Below are 15038 nucleotides of genomic sequence, written 5' to 3' on the forward strand. Positions count from 1 at the left end.
GCCAGGGGGTGTCCCCAAGGGCCAGGGGGTGTCCCCAAGGGCCAGGTCCCTTACAGGCTGTCCTGCAGCTCCCTCTGTCGCGCCTCGCAGCGCTCCCGGCGCTCCCGCAGCTCCCGCTGCTCCTCCAGCGCCTCCCGCAGCCGCCGCCGCAGCTCCCGCGCCTGCTCCGCGCCCCGCGCCACCTCCTCTGGGGACAGCGGCGACACCGCCGTCACCTCGGCACGGAGCGCAGCCCCCAGCGGGGACAGAGGGACAGAGCTCACCTTGCAGCGCCGCTTTGTCACCGGCCAGCCGGGCCCGCTCGCGCCGCAGCGCCACCAGCTCGTCCCCCAGCGCGGTGACATTGGCCTCCAGCCCGGCCTGGTGACAGGGGACACGTGGGGACAGCGGTGGGCAGTGTCCCCCCACCCCCCACCGCCACCCCCGACCCTTCATCTGCTGCCAGAGCCCTCCGTCTCCTCTGCCTCGCTGTCACCTCATGTCCCCCAGCTGTCCCCACGCCCCTGGTGGCCTTGGGTCCCCCCTCATCCTCCTCCAAGGGTGGGGACACGGATTTGGGGACAATCCCTCTGCCCTGGAGGGGTGGCTCGTCCTGAGGGTGGGCAGCACAGGAGAGCCGCAGGTCACCCAGTGTCCCCAAGTGTCCCCACACTCCTGGTGACTTTGGGTGCCTGTCCCCCTCCCCTCCTGTTCCTTGGAGGGGTGGGGACGTGCATGTCACGGATTTGGGGACAATCCTGAGCTCCCTGCAGGGACAGCTCAGCCTGAGCATGGCACTCACACAGGTCACCCAATGTCCCCAAGTGTCCCCAAGTGGCTCCTGGGTCCCTGTCCCCCTCCCCTCCTGTCCTCGGAAGGACGTGGACGTCACGGATTTGGGGACAATTCTGAGCACGGCAATCACACAGGTCACCCATGTCCCCAAGTGTCCCCACGTGGCTCCTGGGTCCCTGTCCCCCTCCCCTCCTGTTCTTGGAGGGGTGGGGACGTGGATGTCACGGATTTGGGGACAATCCTGAGCATGGCACTCACACAGGTCAGCCATGTCCCCAAGTGTCCCCACGTGGCTCCTGGCTGCCTGTCCCCCTCCCCTCCTGTCCTCGGAAGGACGTGGACGTCACGGATTTGGGGACAATCCTGAGCACGGCAATCACACAGGTCACCCATGTCCCCAAGTGTCCCCACGTGGCTCCTGGGTCCCTGTCCCCCTCCCATCAAACCCCTCAAAGCGCTGGTGACGCTGCTTTGGGGACAATCCCTGAAGTGCCACTCCTCCTGGGGCAGCTGTGACCCGTCCCGGCAGGCTCAGGTCACCCCGCGGGTGTCACCGCTGGTGCCAGGGAGGGGACAGGGGGACAGGAGCTCTCCGAGAGGCTGCCCAGCCCTGCCCTGCCCGAGAGGCGCCAGCCCCGGGAAGCGGGGACATTCTGCAGCCCGCCCGGGCCATTGTTCGGCCGGATGGGCCCGAGGGGGGCGGCGGGACCCGGCTCTTCCTCCGGGCCCGCAGCTAAAAATACCCGGGAGGGACAAACCGGGCAGCGGGACCCGGTAATTACCGGGACGGAGCCGGGACAGCGGCCACCCCGGCAGCGGGATGGGAGGGAGCGGCTTTGGGGTGTCCCTGCAGGGGAGGTGACAGCTCTGCCCCCCCCGGACTCGGCTTTGGGGTGTCCCGCAGGGGGAGGTGACAGCTCTGCCCCCCCCGGACTCGGCTTTGGGGTGTCCTCGCAGGGAGGTGACAGCTCTGTCCCCCCAGGACCATCCCGGTGTCGTTTCTGGGGTGTCCCCGCAGGGAGGTGACAGCTGTGTCCCCCGAGGTGGCTCCATCCCCCTCGGGGATGGAGCAGCCCCTGGGCTGGGCCGCTGAACAGGGCGGGAGGGACAGGGGACACTGCTGAGGGGACAGGAGGTGTCCCCATCCTGTTTGCCACCTCAGAGTGACCAAACCCCTCCTTGTCCCCATCCGCCCACCTATGGGGACAAGGGACATTTCCCCCTCCCTCTGACACCTATGGTGACAAGGGACTTGTCCCCATCCCTCCGGCCACCTATGGGGACAAGGGACATTTCCCCATCCCTCCAGCCATCTATGGTGACAAGGGACTTGTCCCCATCCCTCCGGCCACCTATGGGGACAGGTGACATTTCCCCATCTACCGCCCACCTATGGGGACAAGGGACTTGTCCCCGTCCCTCTGCCCACCTATGGGGACAGGTGACTTGTCCCTATCCCTCCGCCCACCTATGGTGACAAGGGACATTTCCCCATCTACCGCCCACCTATGGTGACAAGGGACATTTCCCCGTCCCTCTGCCACTTATGGGGACAAAGGACATTTCCCCATCCCCCCGGCCACCTATGGGGACAGGTGACATTTCCCCATCTACGGCCCACCTATGGGTACAAGTGACCTGTCCCCATCCCTCCGCCACCTACCGCCCGCTGGCGGCAGGACGCGAGGCTGGCATTGTCCCTGTCGCTGTCGCGCCGTGCCCGTGCCAGCTCCCGCCGCAGTTGGTCCCCGTCGCTCCGCAGGCGCTGCCGGTGCCGCTCCAGCTCCGCCAGGCGCTCCCCGAGCTCCCGGCTCTCGTTCGCCGCCCGCTCGCGGCAGCCGCGCAGCTTCCCCAGAGCCTCGGAGCGCCACAGCAGCAGCGACACCGCCACTGTCACCGCCGCCACCAGCAGCAGCAGCGCCGCGCACAGAGCCAGCACCTTCAGCGTGGCACGGGGCACCGAGGGGTCCATGGAGGGGGGCGGAGGGGACAGAGGGGACAGGAGAGGGCAGAGGGGACAGAGGGGGATAGGAAGGGACAGAGGGGGATAGGAGAGGGCAGAGGGGACAGGAGGGACAGCGGGGACAGGCAGGGACAGAGGGGAGCGGAGAGGACAGGAGGGACAGGAGGGGGCAGAGAGGATAGGCAGGGACAGAGGGGACAAGGGGGACAGAGGGGAGCAGAGAGGACAGAGGGGACAGGAGGGACAGAGGGGACAGGAGGGGACAGGAGGGGAGAGCAGGGACCGGAGGGGACAGAGGGCACAAGAGGGGACAGACGGGGACAGACAGGACAGGAGGGCACCGGAGGGGGTCGGAGGGCACAAGAGGGGACAGCGGGGACCAGAGGGGACAGGAGGGACAAAAGAGGACAGAGGGGGGCAGACGGGACAGGAGGGCACCAGAGGGGGTCGGAGGGCACAGGAGGGCACAAGAGGAGACTGACGGGGACAGAGGGGACAGGAGGGGACAGGCGGAGCCGCTCCGGCCGTGGCCGTGCCGGGATGTGGCGGTGGCGCTGGCGGCCACCCCGTAATTGTCGCGCGTGGGCCGAGGTTCGGGGCAGGTCAGGGCCCAGAATAGGTTTTTGTTTGTGCTGGACGGGGGACAGCTCTGTCCCAGCTGCGGGGACAAAGCGGGGTGGCCTCGGTGAGCGCTGAGGTCCCCGCTGTCCCCAGCAGGGAGCTCCGTGTCCCCCGCAGCGAGAGCCCGGCGGGCTCGGCCGGGATTTATCGGAAATGGGGGAAAAACCACCGGGATTTGGGGAACGGCTGCGGCTCGGGGAGCGCGGGCATGACCTGTCCCTGTCCCCTGTCCCCATCTCTGTCGCTGTCCCCTGTCCGTGTCCCTGTACCCTGTCCATGTCCTTGTCCCCATCCCTCTCCCTGTCCGTGTCCCTGTCCCTTGCCCATATCCCTGTCCCCTTCCCATGTCCCTGTCCCCTGTCCATGTCCCTGCCTCCTGTCCATGTCCCTGCCTCCTGTCCCCTGTCCCCTGTCCATGTCCCCATCCCTGTCCATATCCCTGTCCCCTGTCCCCATCCCTGTCCCTGTCCCCTGTCCGTGTCCCTTGCCCATGTCCCTGTCCCCTCTCCTGTTCCTGTCCCCTCTCCTGTTCCCATGTCCCCTGTCCCCTCTCCCTGTCCCCTGTCCGTGTCCCTGCCCATGTCCCTGTCCCCGTCTCCCTGCCCCTGCCCATGTCCCTGTCCCCGTCCCCGTCCCCATCCCTGTCCCCTGCCTCCCCCTGGTGGCCAGAGGGAACGGTCACTCCGCGATGTCCCCACGGGGTTGGGACACAGAGTCACCCACAGCGGAACCCTCGGGTTTTATTTTCTCCTCTTGTCCCGAACCCCAACACCCAAATTCCCATTTCCCATCAGCGCCATCGCTGCTGCGACAAATGTCCTAAAAACGGGGACGGGCCTTTGTCACAGGCGGGGCTGTCCCCTCAGAGGGTGGCAGGGCTGTCCCCTCAGGGGGCGGGGCTGTCCCATCGGGGTGGCAGGGCTGTCCCCTCAGAGGGTGGCAGGGCTGTCCCCTCACGGGGTGGGGCTGTCCCCTCTGAGGGTGGCAGGGCTGTCCCCTCACGGGGTGGGGCTGTCCCCTCGGGGTGGCAGAGCTGTCCCTTCAGAGGTGGCAGGGCTGTCCCATCGGGGTGTGGGGCTTGTCCTCACAGGGTGGACAGAGTTGTCCCCTCACGGGGTGGGGCTGTCCCCTCTGAGGGTGGCAGGGCTGTCCCCTAAGGCTGGCCTGTCCCCTCAGAAGATGGCCTCGCTGTCAGGGCTGTCCCCTCTCTCGGAGCTGTCCCTTCAGGGGGTGGCCTGGCCCTCAGAGCTGTCCCCTCTGTCAGGACTGTCCCCTCAGAAGATGGCTTCACCCTCAGGGCTGTCCCCTCCCTCAGGGCTGTCCCCTCAAGAGGGTGGCAGGGCTGTCCCCGCAAGGGCAGCAGGGCTGTCCCCTAAGGGGTTTGGACTGTCCCCTCAGGTGGTGGCAGCACTGTCCCCTCAGAGGCAGCCCTGTCCCCTCAGGCAGTGTCCCTGTCCCCCTTGGGGCTGTCCCCCCTAGGAGTGCCCTGTCCCCTCAGCTGGTGTCCCTGTCCCCTCAGTGGGTGTCCCTGTCCCCCTCAGGAGTGCCCTGTCCCTGTCCCCTCAGCTGGTGTCCCTGTCCCCCTCAGGGCTGTCCCCCCAGGAGTGCCCTGTCCCCTCAGTGGGTGTCCCTGTCCCCCTCGGGGCTGTCCCCCCAGGAGTGCCCTGTCCCTGTCCCCTCAGTGGGTGTCCCTGTCCCCCCAGGAGTGCCCTGTCGCTGTCCCCCTCGGGGCTGTCCCCCTAGGAGTGCCCTGTCCCCTCAGCTGGTGTCCTTGTCCCCCTCGGGGCTGTCCCCCCAGGAGTGCCCTGTCCCTGTCCCCCAGGAGTGCCCTGTCCCTGTCCCCTCAGTGGGTGTCCCTGTCCCCCCAGGAGTGCCATGTCGCTGTCCCCCTCGGGGCTGTCCCCCTAGGAGTGCCCTGTCACGTCCCTCCGGCTGGTGTCCCCTGTCCCCCTCAGGGCTGTCCCCCCAGGAGTGCCCTGTCCCTGTCCCCTCAGCTGGTGTCCTGTCCCCCTCAGGGCTGTCCCCCCAGGGTGCCCTGTCCCTGTCCCCCTTGGGGCTGTCCCCCCTAGGAGTGCCCGTCCCCTCAGCTGGTGTCCCTGTCCCCCTCAGGGCTGTCCCCCCAGGAGTGCCGTGTCCTTGTCCCCCTCAGGGCTGTCCCCCCAGGAGTGCCCTGTCCCTGTCCCCTCAGTGGGTGTCCCTGTCCCCCTCGGGGCTGTCCCCCCACGGGTGCCCTGTCCCCTCAGTGGGTGTCCCTGTCCCCCTCGGGGCTGTCCCCCCCGTCCAGCAGCCCGTAGCAGGCGTGGCTCTGGCAGGGTCGCTGCAGGGGATGCGCCAGCAGCTTGGCCATGCAGTTGTGCAGCTCCAGCGCCGGCCCCGCCAGCGCCACCTCGTACTTGTAGCTGGTGCCCTTGGTGTCCAGGCTGCCGAAAAACCCAAACATGTCCTGGCCAGGGGACAGCCAGGGGTTAAATCTGCCTCCTGCTGCTCCCAAAGCCTGAGAAATTCCCGACAAAATCGCCCAAAAATCCCCCCCAAAATTCTGTCCTGTTGGCACCGCGCTGTTGGTGACCCCTCGGGGTGCTTTGGGCTCCAAAATTCTCCACAAATCATCTCATTTCTACCCCATTTCCCCTAAATCCCACCCCATTCCCCCTAGCCCCCCCAAAAAAGGAAAACGCAAAGGGAGACAGGCGGAAAGAAAAGTGACCAACCCACAAGTGAACCCAACACCTCCCAATTCCCCGCAGGCCATAAATCCCCACAGGGAACACCAAAAGGGGCCAAAAAGAAAACATGCCCACACCAAGGGCGCCGAAAGCCCAACCCAAGGGGCCCGACAATTCCCCAAAATCCCACCCCAAGGGCCCCGAAAACCCCCGAAAGCAACCCCAGCTGTCCCGTAATCCAGGCACACCCAGTTCCCGAAAGCCCCAAATTCCCACCCACATGTCCCCAAAACCGTGTATATATGTGTATTTGTGTCCACTTTTTCTGTTTTGTGACAGTAGTTTTTGCTCTTTTCTCTTGTATATTTTTTTTTTTACACATATTATTTTGTTTTGTGCCCGCTTGACTTGTCGTGACGGGTGGGGTTGGGGTGGGTTTTGCCCAAAACCCCAAGTCCACACAGGGAAAAAAAAGACAAAAAGGGAAAAAAAAGGGACGAAGAAAGGTAACAAAATAAGGAAAAAACAAGGGACCACGAAAGGACAAAAGAAAAAAAAAAGGGAAATAAAAGTCAAAAAAGGAGAAACAAAAAGGACAAAACACAAAGGGCAAACGAAACCCCCCGAAAGAAAAAAACAGGGGAACACAAGGGGGGCAAAAAAGGGACACAGGGGGGCAAAAAACAGGCAAAGGGGAAAAAAAACAAAATGGAAAAGGGAAAAAAAGGGAAAAGGGCGGAGAAAATAAGTCAACGGGTGCAAAAAAGGACAAGGGGGACCAACAAATGACAAAGGGGGGAAAAAAGGGAAACAGGGGGAAAAAAAAGGAGACAAGGGGGGAAAAAAAGGGGATAAAGGGGGAAAAAAAAAAGAAAACAGCACAAAGAAAAAAAAAAAGAAAAATGTACAGACAAAAATAAACACAAAAAAAAAATGAAAGGTGAAAAAAGGGAAAAAAAAAAAAAAAAAAAAAAAAAAAAAAGGAAAAAAAAAAATAAAAAAAGGAAAAAAAAAGGGGGAAGGAAGGAAGAAAAAGGAAAAAGGAACGAAGGAAAGAAAAAAAGAACAAAAAAAAAGGAAAAACTGGAGAAACAGGCAGGGGAATTTGGGGGAAGAAAAAAAAAAAAAATTTTTTTTCAAAAAAAACACAAAAACTGGAGAAGAAATTTGGGAAAAAATTGGGGAATTTGGGGTAAATTTGGGGGATTTTTGGGCCTTTCACCTTCAGCTGCTCTCGTCCTCCCTCACTCGGCACCGTTGTGGAGGTAAACGACGGTCAAAGAAAGAAATAGGGGCACCTGATCTGCAGCAGTTTGGGGAAAAAAAAAAAAGGGGAAATGTGGGACTTTGGGGCAGAGTGGGGGGAAGAAATGGGGGCAGGAAATGGATTTGGGGTGGGAATGGGGGAATTTTGGGGGTGGAATTGGGGATTGGGGTGGGAAATTTGGGGGATTTGTGGGTGGGAATATTGGGATTTGGGAGTGAAAAATTGGGATTTGGGTGGGAAATTTGGGGATTGGGGTGGAAAAATTGGGGGGATTATGGGGTGGGAAAATTTGGGATTTGGGGCGGAAAATTTGGGATTTTGGGTGGGAAATATTTGGGGGATTTGGGGTGGAAAATTTGGGATTGGGGTGGGAATATTGGGGATTTTGGGGGGAAGTTTGGGATTTGGGTGGGAAATTTGGGATTTTGGGGGGAAATTTGGGATTTGGGGTGGGAATTGGGGTGGGGAAATTCTGGTTTGGGGTGGAGAAATTTGGGATTTGGGGTGGGGAAAAAATTGGGATTTGGGGTGGGAAAATTGGGATTGGGGGAAAATTGGGATTTGGGGTGGGAAAATTTGGGATTTTGGTGGGAATGGGATTGGGGGATTTGGGGTGGAAATTGGGGATTTGGGTGGAAAATTTGGGATTTTGGGGGAAAAATTTGGGATTTTGGGTGAAATGGGATTGGGGTGGGATTTTGGGGTGGGAAATTTGGGATTTGGGTGGGGAAAAAATGGGATTTGGGGTGGGAAAATTGTGGGGGAATTGGGTGTGGGAAAAAATGAATTAGGGTGGAAAATTTGGGATTTTGGATGGGAATATTTGGGATTTGGGTGTAAAAAATTGGGGATTTGGGGTGAGAAAATTTGAGATTGGGAGGAAAAATGTGGGATTTATGGGGGAAAATTTGGGATTGGAGTGGGAAAATTGGGATTTGGGTGAGGAAGAAATGGATTTGGGTGGAAAATTTGGGATTCGGGTGTAAAAAATTGGGATTTAGGGTGGAATAATTTGGGATTGGGGTGGGAAAAAATGGGGATTGGGGTGGGAAAATTTGGGATTTTGGGGTGGGAAAATTTGGGATTTTGGGGTGGGAATTTGGGATTTTGGGGTGGGAAATCTGGGGATTTGGGGTGGGAATGGGGGATTTTGGGTGGGAAATTGGGGGATTTTGGGGGGGAAATTGGGGATTTTGGGGGGGGGGGGTTTGCCAGGGGAGATTTTGGGGTTTGACCCAGACCTTGACGGGTTCCCCCCCACAGAAGAAATGGGGGGAATTGGGGTGTGTCTCAGGGGTTTTTTGGGGGGTATCCCCATGTAGGATTTTGGGGGTCTCTACCAGGAGGTTTTTGGGTGTTTGCCCCGACCTTGACCGGCCTTCCCCCCATAGAAAGTGAGGGATGGGATTTTTTTGGGGGTGTCCCAAGGGGATTTTGGGTTTTGTTAGTTATTTTTTTTTTTTTTAGGGGCGTTGGGGGTAGAAAAATGAGGCGTTTGGCGGGTGCCCTAGGGGTTTTGGGGTAGGAAATCGGGGGATTTTGGGGTTGCCCCAGGAGGTTTTTGGGGTGGATGCCCAGACCTCCTGACGGCTCCCCCCCACAGTAAATGGGGGCTTTTTGGTGGTCCCTCAGGGGTGGTTTGGGGTTATCTCAGGGGGATTTTGGGGTTGGTGGGGGGGGGCGCAAGGGGGGAGGGGGGGGGAAAAGGGATGTGGAGGGGAGATTGTGTGGGGCGGGAGCTTTGGGTCGGTGGCACCCACGGTTGGAGGTGGGGGTGTACACTGGTGATGTGTTGGGGTGTCCAGGAGGTTTTTGGGTGTGCGGCAGGTGCCACCAGGACCTTGGACAGCCTCCCCCCCCCCACAGAAGTGGGGCTGGCAGCGCGGGCGCCCGAACACCAGGATGGTTCTGACCACGAAGGGCGGGGGGATGGTCTGGACATTGTCGGTCACCGGCAGCTCCACCTTCTGCTGGCTGGGGACAGGGACAGTGAGGGGACAGCCAGGGGACAGACATGGGGACAGGGACAGCCAGGGGACAGCCAGGGGACAGGGACACTGAGGGGACACTGAGGGGACAGGGACAGCCAGGGGACAGACATGGGGACAGGGACATTGTCGGTCACCAGCAGCTCCACCTTCTGCTGGCTGGGACAGGGACACTGAGGGGATACTGAGGGGACAGGGACAGACAGGGGACAGCCAGGGGACAGGGACATTGTCGGTCACCGGCAGCTCCACCTTCTGCTGGCTGGGACAGGGACAGGGACACTGTAGGGTACCTGAAGGGGACAGGGCAACTGAGGGACAGCCATGGGGACAGGGGCATTGATGTGGACACTGAGGGGACGCCATGGGGACATGGACACTTAGACGAGGGGACACAGCCAGGGGACAGGGCATGAGGTGGACACTGGGGGACAGCCAGGGGACAGGGCAATGGGCCTGGGACAGCCAGTGGGCGGACAGCCATGGACAGCCATGGGGACAGGGCAGTGAGGGGACACTGAGGGGACAGCCAGGGGACAGGGACAGCCAGGGGACAGCCATGGGGACAGGGGCAGTGAGGGGACACTGAGGGGACAGCCAGGGGACAGGGACAGCCAGGGGACAGCCATGGGGACAGGGGGGCACCCATGGGGACAGGTGGCACCTCCTAGGTTACAGTGGCAGCCATGGGGACAGGACAGGGACACGGTGGCACCCTTTGGGTCAGGGGACAGGGTTCAGGTGCACCCTCCAACCCCCCCTGGCACCCCCGGAACGTTCCAGAACCCCCTGGTGCTCACATCAGGTTGAAGAGCCCGTCCAGATCTGAGCTTGGGGTCAAGGCTAGTCCTGCACCTGCAGGCACCCCATGGTGCCACCCCCAGGGCCACCCTGGCCATGGCACCCCCGGCCACCCCTGGCACCTGGCCCCTCAGGCCCCCCAGGGCCACCCTGGCACCTGTGCCACCCCGGGGGCCACCCTGGCACCTGTGCCACCCTCAGGGCCACCCCCAAGGACACCCTGGCACCTGTGCCACCCCCAGGGCCACCCCCAGGGCCACCCTGGCACCTGTGCCACCCCAAGGGCCCGCACCCCTAGGGCCACCCTGGACACCTGTGCCACCCCCCAGGGACACCCTGGCACCTGTGCCACCCCGGCCACCCCCAGGGCCACCCTCACGGCCACCCCTAGGGCCACCCTGGCACCTGTGCCACCCCCAGGGCCACCCTGGCACCTGTGCCACCCCCAGGGCCACCCCCAGAGCCACCCAGACACCTGTGCCACCCCCATGGACACCCAGGGGACATCCAGGGGCACCCAGGGGACACCAAAGGGACACTCAGGGGACACGCAGGGCCCAGGCTGGCAGCAGGTGGCAGGGCAGGATACTGAAGGACTGGCACACGACGGTGTCCAGGTCGTAGAGGCAGCTGCAAACCTCGCGGGGGTCTGAGGTGAACCCCGAGAGCTGCGGGGACACCGGGCTGGCACCGGGCCTGTCCCCACCCCTTGTCCCCTCCGTGTCCCTGTGCCCGTCCCTGTGCCCACCCGTGTCCCCTCTCCCCACCCTGCCCCCATCTCTGTTCTCTGTCCCCTGTCCCCACCCTGTCCCCATCCCATGCCTGTCCCTGTCCCTACCCGTGTCCCCTGTCCCCATCTCTGTCCCCACCCTGTGCCCATCCTGTCCCTGTGTCACCCACCCTGTCCCCACCCCGTCCCTGTCCCCATCCCACCCACCCCATCCCTATCCCCTGTCCCCATCCCCGTGTCCCCCACCCCACCCTGTCACCCACCCTGTCCCCATCCTTGTCCCTGTGCCCATCCCCATCCCTGTCCCCCCTGTGGCTGTCCCTGTGTCACCCACCCCTGTCCCTGTCCCCATCCCTTTCCCCCTGTCCCCGTGCCCGTTTTGCCCCCCCATCCCTGTCCTTGTCCCTGTCCCCCGTCCCCACCCCATCCCTGTCCCTTGTCCCCACCCCATCCCCGTCCTGGTCCGCCCACCCGTCCCCATTCCTTTCCCTCGTCCCTGTGCCCATGTCACCCACCCATCCCGTCCCCATCCCTGTGGCTGTCCCCGTGTCACCCACCCTGTCCCTGTCCCTTCCTGTCCCCACCCATCCCCGTCCCTGTCCCCCACCCTTCCCTGTCCCCACCCCATCCCCCCGTCCCTGTCCCCACCCCCCGTCCCCGTCCTGTCCCCACCCCATCCCCGTCCCTGTCCCCACCATCCCTGTCCTGTCCCCACCCCATCCCTGTCCCTACCCATCCCCGTCCCTGTCCCCTGTCCCTGTGCCCGTGTCGCCCACCCCGTCCCTGTCCCCATCCCTGTGCTGTCCCCGTGTCACCCACCCTGTCCCCACCCTGTCCCTGTCCCTGTCCCCACCCAGGTGGCGTCGTTGTTCACCACCACCAGGGCGAACTCGTGGCTTTTGTCGATTTTGTGTTTGGTCCTGACGAACATCTCGATCATCTTCTGGGCCACCGTCAGCGCATTGCTGCGGCACCTGAGGGGATGGGGTATGGGGTCAGGGCACCCTGAACACCACCCCAAACCCCAAACCCCACACAGACCCCAAACACCAAACCCCAAACCCCACACCGTCAGCGCATTGCTGCGGCACCTGAGGGGATGGGGTATGGGGTCAGGGCACCCTGAACACCACCCCAAACCCCAAACCCCAAGCCCCACACAGACCCCAAACCCCACACAGACCCCAAACCCCACACAGACCCCAAACACCAAACCCCAAACCCCACACAGTCACCAAACCCCACACAGACACCAAACCCCACACTGTCAGGGTATTGCTGCGGCACCTGCGGGGATGGGGGGAGGGGGATGGGGTATGGGCACCCTGAACACGACCCCAAACACCACACGGACCCCAAACACCAAACCCCAAACACCACACGGACCCCAAACACCAAACCCCAAACACCACACGGACCCCAAACACACAGACCCCAAACACCAAACACCAAACACCAAACCCCAAACACACAGACCCCAAACACACAGACCCCAAACACACAGACCCCAAACACACAGTCCCCAAACACCACAACCACAGACCCCAAACCCCTAACACACAGTACCCCACACACCACAGTCCCCAAACACCAAACACACAGACCCCAAACCCCACACCGTCACCAAACCCCACACCGTCAGCGCATTGCTGCGGCACCTGAGGGTATGGGGTATGGGGGATGGGGGATGGGGTCAGGGCACCCCAAACACCAAACACACAGACCCCAAACCCCACACAGACCCCAAACCCCACACAGTCAGGGCGTTGCTGTGGCACCTGTGGGGATGGGGGCAGGGGTATGGGGGTCAGGGCACCCTGAACACAACCCCAAACACCACATGGACCCCAAACCCCAAACCCACAGACCCCAAACACCAAACACCACACAGACCCCAAAAACCAAACCCCAAACAACATACAAACCCCAAACACCACACACATCCCAAACACCACACAGACCCCAAACCCCAAACCCCACCAACCCCATAAACACTACAAACCCCCGCCTGGCACCCCAAAACCGCACCTGGCACCGACAGGCACCAGGTCAGAGACCCCAAAACCAGGGAGCACAGGGACAAGGGACAGGGCACAGGGATGGGCACAGGGACAGGGACAAGGGACAGGGGACAGGGATGGGCACAGGGACAGGGACAAGGGACAGGCCAACAGGGATGGCACAGGGACAGGGACAAGGGACAGGGCACAGGGATGGGCACAGGGACAGGGACAAGGGACAGGGGACAGGGCACAGAACAAGGGTCAGGGATGGGCACAAAGATGGGCACAGGGGACACAGAACAGGGCACAGGGATGGGCACAGGGACAAGGGACAGGGACGGGCACAGGGGACACAGAACAATGGGCAGCGATGGGCACAGGGACGGGCACAGGTGGCAGGGATGGGCACAAATCAGCGCTGGGGCTCAGGGCCCCAAAGCCAGCCCGCCCAGCACTCTCCCCTGTCCCCATCCCCTGTCCCTGTGCCCTGGCACTGTCCCTGTCCCATGTCACTCCCCCCTGTCCCTGTCCCTGTGCCCTGCCCTGGCACTGACCCATTGAAGGACTCCAGTTTGGGCACTGCCATCTCCTCAGCCAGGTCCAGGCAGATGATCTGGGGGGGGGGGAGGGGGCATGGCTGAGACCCCCGAGTGTCCCCAGGGACCCCAGAATGTCCCCAAATACCCCCAGAGCCTCCAGAGTGCCCCCAACCCCCCCCAATTCCCTCCCATTTTCCCTCCATCCCCTCCCAGTCCATCCCATCTTCCCTCAATCCCTTCCCACGCCCCTCCCAGTCCATCCCAATCCCCTCCCAGTCCCCCCCAATTTCCCCCCGAGTCCATCCCAGTCTCCCCCAATCCCTCCAATCTGCTCCCAGTCCATCCCAGTCCCTCCCATCTTCCCTCAATCCCTTCCCAGTCCCCTCCCAGTCCATCCCAGTCCCCCTCCCAACTCCCTCCCAGTCCATCCCAGTCCCTCCAATTTCCCCCCCAGTCCTTCCCAGTCCACCCCAGTCCTCCCCAGTCTCTCCCAGTCCCCCCCAATCCCCACCCAGTCCCTCCCATTTTCCCTCCATCCCCTCCCACTCCCTCCAATCCGCTCCCAGTCCCCCCAGTCCCTCCCAGTCCCCCTCAATCCCCTCCCAATCCCCACCCAGTCCATCCCAGCCCCCCCAATTCCCTCCCAGTCCATCCCAATCCCCTCCCAATCCCCCCCCAGTCCATCCCATCTTCCCTCAATCCCTTCCCAGTCCATCCCAGTCCCCCCCAATCCCCTCCCAGTCCCTCCCATTTTCCCTCAATCCCCTCCCAGTCCCTCCCAGTTCCCTCCCACTCCCCCCCAATCCCCCCAATTTCCTCCCACTCCCTCCAATCCACTCCCAGTCTCTCCCAGTCCCCTCCCAGTCCATCCCAATTCCCTCCCAGTCCCCTCCCAATTCCCTCCCACTCCATCCCAGTCCCTTCCAATCCCCTCCCAGTCCCCCCAATTCCCCCCAGTTCCCCCCAATTCCCTCCCAGTCCCTCCAATTCCCTCCCAGTCCCCTCCCAGTCCCCCCCAATTCCCTCCCAGTCCCTCCCAATCCCCTCCCAGTCCCCCCAATTCCCCCCATTTCCTCCCAGTCCCTCCCAGTCCCTCCAATCCCTCCCAGTCCATCCAGTCCCCCCAATTTCCTCCCAGTCCCCCCAATTCCCCCAGTCCCTCCAATCCCCTCCCAGTCCCATTCCATCCCATCCCCCCAATTCCCTCCCACTCCATCCCAATTCCCTCCAGTCCATCCCAGTTCCCTCCCAGTCCCTCCAATCCCCTCCCAGTCCATCCCAGTCCCACCCAATTCCCTCCCAGTCCATCCCAGTCCCCCCCAATTCCCTCCCACTCCATCCCATTCCTCCCAGTCCCCCCAGTCCCTCCCAGTCCCCCTCCAATTCCCTCCCAGTCCATCCCAGTCCCCCCCAATTCCCTCCCACTCCATCCCAATCCCCTCCCAGTTCCCTCCCAGTCCCTCCCAGTTCCTCACCACCTTCTCGGGGCAGTTGACCCGCGGTGTTCTCACGGTCACCTCCCCGTGCTGCCCGTGCTGCCCGTGCTGCCCGCTGCCCGGGCCGTGCCAAGCCGTGCCAGGCTGCCCGGGGGGGCTGTGCCCGGCGCTGGCCGCCTCCCCCTCGCCCTCGCTCCGGTTCCCCGGGGCCTCTCCCCGGTTCCCCGGGGCCTCTCCCCGGTTCCCGGCC

General features: G+C 62.4%; 1 protein-coding gene across 1 annotated transcript; it reads right to left on the reverse strand.

Annotated features, from left to right (window-relative positions):
- Positions 1-5461: 5461 nt before the first annotated feature.
- On the reverse strand, positions 5462-15034 carry BABAM1 (BRISC and BRCA1 A complex member 1; the record flags this gene model as incomplete). The annotated part of the gene is made up of 8 exons (XM_050985941.1): positions 5462-5829; positions 7273-7327; positions 9156-9265; positions 10080-10104; positions 10670-10748; positions 11664-11784; positions 13368-13426; positions 14828-15034. Coding segments are annotated over 8 exons (888 nt in total), but the record flags the coding sequence as incomplete, so codon positions are not given.
- Between the last annotated feature and the right edge of the window lie 4 nt (positions 15035-15038).

The sequence above is a fragment of the Serinus canaria genome, chromosome 28 (genome assembly GCF_022539315.1).
Source record: "Serinus canaria isolate serCan28SL12 chromosome 28, serCan2020, whole genome shotgun sequence".
NCBI classification, from domain to species: Eukaryota; Metazoa; Chordata; class Aves; order Passeriformes; family Fringillidae; genus Serinus; species Serinus canaria.